The sequence below is a fragment of the Octopus bimaculoides genome, chromosome 8, assembly GCF_001194135.2.
Source record: "Octopus bimaculoides isolate UCB-OBI-ISO-001 chromosome 8, ASM119413v2, whole genome shotgun sequence".
NCBI classification, from domain to species: domain Eukaryota; kingdom Metazoa; phylum Mollusca; class Cephalopoda; order Octopoda; family Octopodidae; genus Octopus; species Octopus bimaculoides.
In genome coordinates, this window is record NC_068988.1 from 15108779 (window position 1) to 15116667 (window position 7889).

Below are 7889 nucleotides of genomic sequence, written 5' to 3' on the forward strand. Positions count from 1 at the left end.
TGTGTGTGTGTGTGTGTGTATATGTGTGTGTGTGTGTTTGTCTCCCCCTCACCATCGCTTGACAACCGATGTTAGTGTGTTAGCGTCCCCGTAACTTACACACACACATCTAGAGGTCCGGCAAAATAAAGCGATAGAATAAGTACTACGATTACAAAGAATAAAGTCCTGAGGTCTATTTGTTCGACTAAAGGCGTTGCTCCAGCATGGCCGCAGTCAAATGACTGAAACAAAAAGAATATCTATAGATATATATAGAGAGAGAAAGAAAGAGAGGGATCCTTCTATTTATTAATATATGTATATGTGTATATAAATACGCATGTACGTGTGCGTGTACATAAATATATATATATACGAGGGACAGGATATTTCTTTCATACTGCTCACACACACATTCATGACCGTTCCATTCATACATCATTGTAAACATCCGGTTCCGGCACGCCATCTTCCTATGTTTGTTTCTTATTATTTACAGAGCTCTGCATCTGAACACCCTCCCTGTACAAGGTATGGGCATGACTTAAGTTTTATTTATCTATATACAATATGCAATATTTTGCTTTCCTGACTCAATTTCGTGTTTCGTTCCTTTTCTCCCAATACGTTATTCATTCCGTCTCTCTGTTCCTTGCTCAGAAATGCATCGACTCTTTTACTCTCTTATTCGTTTCATTTGACTACGACCATGCTGGAGCACTGCCTGCAGTCGAACAAATCGAGCCCAGGATTTATTATTTGTAAGCCTAGTACTTATTCTATCAGTCAGTTTTGCCGAACCGCGAGGGGGGACGTAAACACACCACCATCGGTTGTCAAGCGATGGTGGGGGTACAAACGGCTATCTTTCGTTTTGATGTTAATAGCCTACGACGAGTTTCTTTCAGTTTCCACCTACCAAATCCACTCATAAGGCTTTGGTCGGCCCGAAGCTATAGTAGAAAACACTTGCCCAAGTTGTCACGCAGTGGGACTGAACCCGGAACCATGAGGTTGGTAAGTAAGCTACTTAGCACACAGCCATCATATTTTTCTGTCATTCCTGCCATCCATGGACGGAACAGAGTCTTTCTCTCCCGATCTCCCCTGATTTTAAATGGTTTATAGAAAAACAATTTTACTTCTATTCTACAAATGCAAAAACGACCACAATATTAGTAATTCTGAGTACGTTATTTTAAACTGGAGAATACTGACTCGAAAGTGAGTACATTTGAATATGTTTTAATTAGCCAATAATAATATATCTTCTAATCTAGGAGATATAACTGGAAAGACTTTATCGCACGGAGAATATAGTGTTTTAGTATTATAAACAAGAGAACAGACCCCCCACCATTTTTCATATACAATTAAACATTGAAAGACAGAGTGATTTCCCTTGTATATCTAATAGATTGTGGATTAAACCGCAAAGACCCTGCTCGATATAAATAAAGCTATGTACTTTTTCACAGCATACCTAATGACGAGCGTAATACAATATCTTAGTATTGTGTAGTCTTCATTAAAAAATCCCCAATGGTCACGCTTTGGCCAATATACATAGATGAAATTACATGCATATGCAGTATCTAGTGTCCAATGATAGCATCATGCTCCACTATATGCTTTGGTATGGTTTCTACAATTGGATGCTCTTTCCTAACATCACTATTTGAGGTTTTGCTGTACAGTTCACAAGACTGCTAAGGGAAGTGAGGGCTTTATGCTAGAGGACGAAGATGCAAAGTATGAGCGCTGGGGGACTAGGTTTTTGAAGTGGAGTTGCATGGTTAAAACCATAGAACATGTTATTGTTAATGAGATAAGCTTTTAAAAGAAAACGAAGGTCATAGTCTTTGAAAAATTCTTTGACAAAAAGAATCATTTCTGAAGGTTGCCACCATTATCCACATAACTGTGAATCTCACATTGTGTTCATTTCCATAGTAATAAGCAAAGCTATAGTCTGCCCTGCTTCCATTGTAACAAAGACGCGTTGTACTTAGCACGACTGTGACACGTTCATCACCACAAGTTTTGATGAGCGATATCATTTTGTGCCTGGGCCATTTCTGTCAATTTCTAATAGACAGCTATCACACAGAAAATGCAAGCTTCCCATTCCTGTTTTCTGATTGGACTAAAAATGATCAAACTTTGAAAACTCTGTAACATTTTTCTAAATTTTTCTATGAATAAATGAATCCCAAATTCGGATTCAGTGTGAAAAATTGCATCAATATTTCAAATTTGAAAAATTTCAATGGATTTGAAAATTTCCAAATCTGTGACAGTAGCTGTAAAAATTTGGCAAAAGTAATTGATGCAGGGTCTGTTGTTCTTGATTTAATGATAAGGAATACTATGATACCTGCTGGTATTGCAACAGTGTTTGGTCCATTATCTCCTCCATATCTGTGGTAACACTCAACAAATTATGATAGTATGTACCATCACTAAGTAAAATGATTTGTTTTTTCTTTGAATAAATCATTGGCCTTAGTCACATCTGTGACTGAGGCCAATGATTTACAGATGGAGTAATGACTGATTACATCCGTGAGTGATGTTGATTACTCATGTGGTTGATATCACTCATTTCAGTCATCTTCATACCATTGTTTCTTTGCTCTGGGTGCTTATATATCCTTGTCTCTCTTAACATTTGTTTCCAATATTGATGGTCAGAAATCTCTTCTCTAAGTGTCAGCGTTATATTGTTGCTTATATCATATTCTCTTTATATATTTCAGGATATATGATGGCATCGAGACTTTGGAGACTAATGAATGACATTACCAAAGATATAGGGAATCATGTTTCACAAAAATCACATTGAAGAAACTATACCCTATTTTTGAAAATAAAGAAGAAAAAAAAAAAACAGAATTATTTCTCTGTTGAAAATTACAGGATAAGGTTTTCTACTTTTCTGAAGGAGATTTGAAAATTATGGAGGAAAAACCGAGTGAGAATCAGATCCATACGAAAAAACAAAATGATAATGATGTTTCTCATCAAACAGATAAGACATCATACATGTGTGACATCTGTGGGAAATCTTTTAAAGTTAGAAGGTATTTTGTTCGACATCAGTCTGTTCACAAAAGCCAGAAACCATACCACTGTGATATTTGTGGTAAAGCATATGCTTTAAAAAGTAGTTTATCTAAACATCAACGTAGTCACACTGGAGAGAAACCATACTGTTGTGATATTTGTGGTCACAGTTGCATTTTTAAATTTTCTTTAATTATACACAAACGTACTCACACAGGAGAAAAACCATATGATTGTGATATTTGTGGTAAGAAATTCTCTACTAGCGGTGCTGTAACAACACATAAGATTATTCATACAGGCCACAAACGGAAACTGTACCAGTGTGACATTTGTGGTAAGGCATTCTCCCAAGATAACAATTTAGTGATACATAAACGTGTTCACACAGGAGAGAAACCATATCATTGTGATATCTGTGGTAAAACTTTCTCTGTTAAATGTTCTTTAACTATACACAGACGTAATCACACTGGAGAAAAACCATACCGGTGTGATATCTGTGGTAAAACATTCACTGGCAGTACTCTGGTATCAACGCACAAGCTTACTCACTCAGACAAGAAACCGTACAAATGTGATGTTTGTGACAAAGCATTTCATCTGAATAGTCTTTTGAATAAACACAAACGTATTCACACAGGTGAGAAACCATACCACTGTGATATTTGTGGTAAGTCATTCTCACAAACTTCAAATTTAAAGGCACATAAGCGTATTCATACAGGAGAAAAACCATATCACTGTGATATTTGTGGTAAAAAGTTCTCTATAAATATACATTTATCTAATCACAAAAATAGTCACACTGGGGTAAAACGATATCACTGTGATATTTGTGGTAAAGCATTCTCTCAAAGAGGCAATTTAAAGATTCATCAACTTCTTCATACGGGAGAAAAACCATACCAGTGTGATATATGTGGTAAAAATTTCTCTACAAGTCAGTATTTATCAAATCACAAACGTACTCATGCAGAGGTAAAAACCTGCCGCTGTGATATTTGTGGTAAAGCATTCTCTCGAAATAGGGAGTTATTGATCCATAATCGTATTCACACAGGTGAGAAACCATACCATTGCAATATTTGTGGTAAATCTTTCACTACAAATGGTCATTTAACTAAACACAAACGTGTTCATACAGGAGAGAAACCGTACCATTGTGATGTCTGTGGTAGAATGTTCTCTGGTAGTTCTAATTTATTGACCCATAAACGTATTCACTCAGGAGAAAAACCATTCCACTGTGATATTTGTGGTAAAAGTTTCACTGTAAGTGGAACTTTATCCAGACACAAACGTATTCACACAGGTGAAAAACCATTCCATTGTGATATTTGTGGTAAAACCTTCACTGATCACAGTTCCCTACATTCTCATAAACGTGTTCATACTGGTGATCGGCCATATCGTTGTAATATTTGTGGTAAAACATTCACTGCCAGTGTTTCATTGTCTGCACACCGTATTGCTCATACAGGAGAAAAACCATATGGTTGTGATATCTGTGGTAAATCATTCTCACGATCTTGTAATTTATCGAGGCATAAACATCTTCACACAGGAAAGAAGCCATATCATTGTGATTCATGTGAGAAAACTTTCACTTCTAATTATGATTTAGCCATACATAAACGTATTCACACAGGAGAGAGACCATACCCCTGTGATATCTGTGGTAATGCATTTGCTCAGAAGAGTCATCTATTGAGGCATAAACGTATTCACACAGGTGATAAACCTTATTGCTGTGATATTTGTAATAAAGCATTCTCTCAACAAAGTACTTTGTCAACCCATAAACGCATACACAAATGAGAAACTGTAACTCTGATGTTTTTATTGTCCTTTTTGTGATTAATCTACCTGTAATTTCAACAAGTATAGTGATCAAATATTTGTTGACCCAACAAACACAGAATAAGTTTTGTTACTGTTAGATGTACCTGTATATTCATCATCATCTACAATTACAAAATATATTTGTGTTTCCTTCACTAAGTAACTCTCATAATAAAGTCAACCATTATAGAACAGAACTCATTTTGTATATTGTGTTTTCTGTATCTTTCTGTCCCAACTTAGTTGAGCCATTACAGACTCACCTTCCATGCAAATTTGTACAAATGTTATCAGCTGTCACCTGAGAAACTTGAAACTGGAATCTCTTAGTTGTTACTCTGAGACATTAGCTCTTAATAGATCTTATTCCACTTTATTTTATTGAGTATTCCATTTGCTTAATTGCATACATATTCATGTACTTAATCATTTAATGTGTATATATATTTACACACACACAAATCTATCTCAGAAGTCAATAGACTCATCATTATGCTATTTTATCCTTGCCTGCTGCTTCAAACTTCTTAATGTATTATGCACAAGGCATGTCTACTAAGCACAAGATTAAGTGTTTAAATGCATCAAATGATATTGTTTGTTTCTAGAAATAAATCTTTCAGAAATGATAAGGCATCTCTACTTTTGAGACATCTGTGAACAGTTGAAAAAAAAATTTCTTTCTTTAAATCTTATTAATTATATGTGAAATCTTTTTAAAAAGATGCCGACTCAAAGCCTTGTGAGTGGATTGAGTAGACGGAAACTAGAAGAAGCCTGTTGTATGTATCTATATATATATATTTATATGTGTGTGTCTGTTTTCCATCCCCCACCATTGCTTGACAACCTATGTGGGTGTATTTGTGTCCCCGTAACTTAGCAGTTCGACAAAAGTGGCCAATAGAATAAATACTAGGCTTATAAAGAATGTCTCAGGGGTGATTTCTTCCACTTAAACCCTTCAAGGTGGTGCTCCAGCATGGCCACAGTCAAATGACTGAAACAAGTACAAGAATAATACAGAGCTGATGGATGGAGATTTCCATGTAAGTCCTTTTTGCTGTTTCCACTTATTTTTTGAAATCTGAAAACAGCACAAAGCCCTTACACAAAAAGTTTCCTGCCATCAGGTATTTTGCCAGAATCAAGTATTGTATCATTAAAGATTTCTTTTAAACAATAATTTCAGAAAATCTATTTCCAAATATTGTGACAGTATCAAAAAATTTGTCTGAAAACTTTTTTTGACATGTGTATTTGCTTGGAATAGTGACTGTATGTTTATTTATTCAGGCTGTGTCGACCAATTTGGCCCTGTTTCTAATAATATACGTCTATCTGGTACCAAAAATCAGGGATGATAATTATACCGTATCTTCTCTTAACATTAGTACTAATAGAATAGATCAGGCCTCATATGGCAGCATACCTAAAAGAATGTGCAACTGTGGGAACTATGTGAGAAGTAATATGTTATATAAGTGCTTAGTCAAAATACCTGAAAATGTCAACTATTACATTGGAGCTACTGTTTTTAAACTGAAGATTAGATTACTTAACCATGTTTATTCTTTTAAATACAAAAACAGCACTTCACTGGTAAAGTTCATCTACATTGTCATAGGGTGAAATACAGCTCATTCCATTTTGTTGTCTCTTGTAGGTAGTGTTCTTCGTTACAGAAAGCAGTGGTAACTATAATTTGTTCTCGATAGAAGCACTGGAAATTCTCAGTTGTAGATCTAATTTAATTAATCAGCATTAGTTATTAATCCATTGTTCACACTTATTTAATAAAATGTTCTTAAAGTTTCTATATAAAAATCTTACATAATCAACTTATCTAGATTCAATTAAGATGAATACTTATGTCCTGTTATAGATTCTCCCCACTGCTTGAATTATTTATGCAGCACACTAATTACTCATTTCTTAACTAATCTTTAATTTAGCTCTTAGATATTACTCCTAATTTAATTAAATTCAACTATAGTAAACCTAATATTATCAGGAGGCAGATGCAGTGAGCGATAAACAAAGATGGAGAGATGTAAGGTGAAAGACACAGAAGTCGCTCGGGCAGGATACATCAGAAGGTAGGGGGTGATGAATTGCAAGATGTAGGAGTGGTGAGGAGGGGGATGTTGGGGGTACATAAGGGTGGGTTTAGTAGTGCATGATGGCAGATATGAGAAGGTGCTGAGAAAGCAGATACGTTAGGTAATAACATGGAGTATGGTGGAGGAGAGAGGTAACTGAAAGCATTGAAAGGAGGTGATTGGTAAAAGGACATGTGGGCATGGGACATCATGAAACGTGAACAACAAAAAATACACAGTACAATTACATGGAATATGAACTATTTTTTCAAACAACGAAAGACACAAATGGAAAACAAGACAAGCAATATAAAGAACGACCCTTTATCAGTTGTTGGCTGTTTTTCTACTCTCGTATTTCGAGCATGTAACAACAATATACACTTTCGATAAAACAGTTGCCTCCGTAAAGCAAATTAAATAAAATTTGAGATCTTGCGGAGGGTCAAAATCGGTAACACAACCAGGACAGTGAAAACAAACAAGAAGAGCTGCTAAGTCTAAACGAGGTTGTGGCAAGCACATAAATCAAGCTTGAACAGGAGACAGACAAGAACACGTCTTCCTTGTTCCAGCTACAATGGAGAGAAAGAAAGAAGCACAAGCTAGAAGAAGAAAGAAAGATGCCCAATGCATATTATTGAAAGTTTATTAAAGTAATTATATTACACAATAAAAATAAAAAATTGCTTAATGAGCAATTTACATCTCGTGATTCCCTGAGTTGAATTGAAATTATATAACAACTTTCTTTTTGCACAAGAATTGTAAATTTCGGTTTAAAAATAAACATCTCTCTCTTTTACTCACATATATACACATTAATATCTTTAAAAAAATCTCTCTCTATATATGTTTTATATATATATGTATTATGGCAAGACTTCCTTTTGT

General features: G+C 35.1%; 1 protein-coding gene across 2 annotated transcripts; it reads left to right on the plus strand.

The window, feature by feature from the left end:
- The first annotated feature begins 392 nt into the window (after nucleotides 1–392).
- LOC106868644 (zinc finger protein 62) lies at nucleotides 393–5090 on the plus strand. 2 transcript variants are annotated; one of them, XM_014914005.2, is made up of 2 exons: nucleotides 393–999; nucleotides 2742–5090. In XM_014914005.2, exon 2 carries the CDS (start codon nucleotides 2941–2943, stop codon nucleotides 4867–4869), a length of 1929 nt encoding a protein of 642 aa, XP_014769491.1. In that variant the 5' UTR covers nucleotides 393–999; nucleotides 2742–2940; the 3' UTR covers nucleotides 4870–5090. The 2 variants fall into 2 exon arrangements, with proteins under 2 accessions (XP_014769491.1, XP_014769490.1); XM_014914004.2 differs by having other exon boundaries at nucleotides 393–513.
- Nucleotides 5091–7889: the final 2799 nt, after the last annotated feature.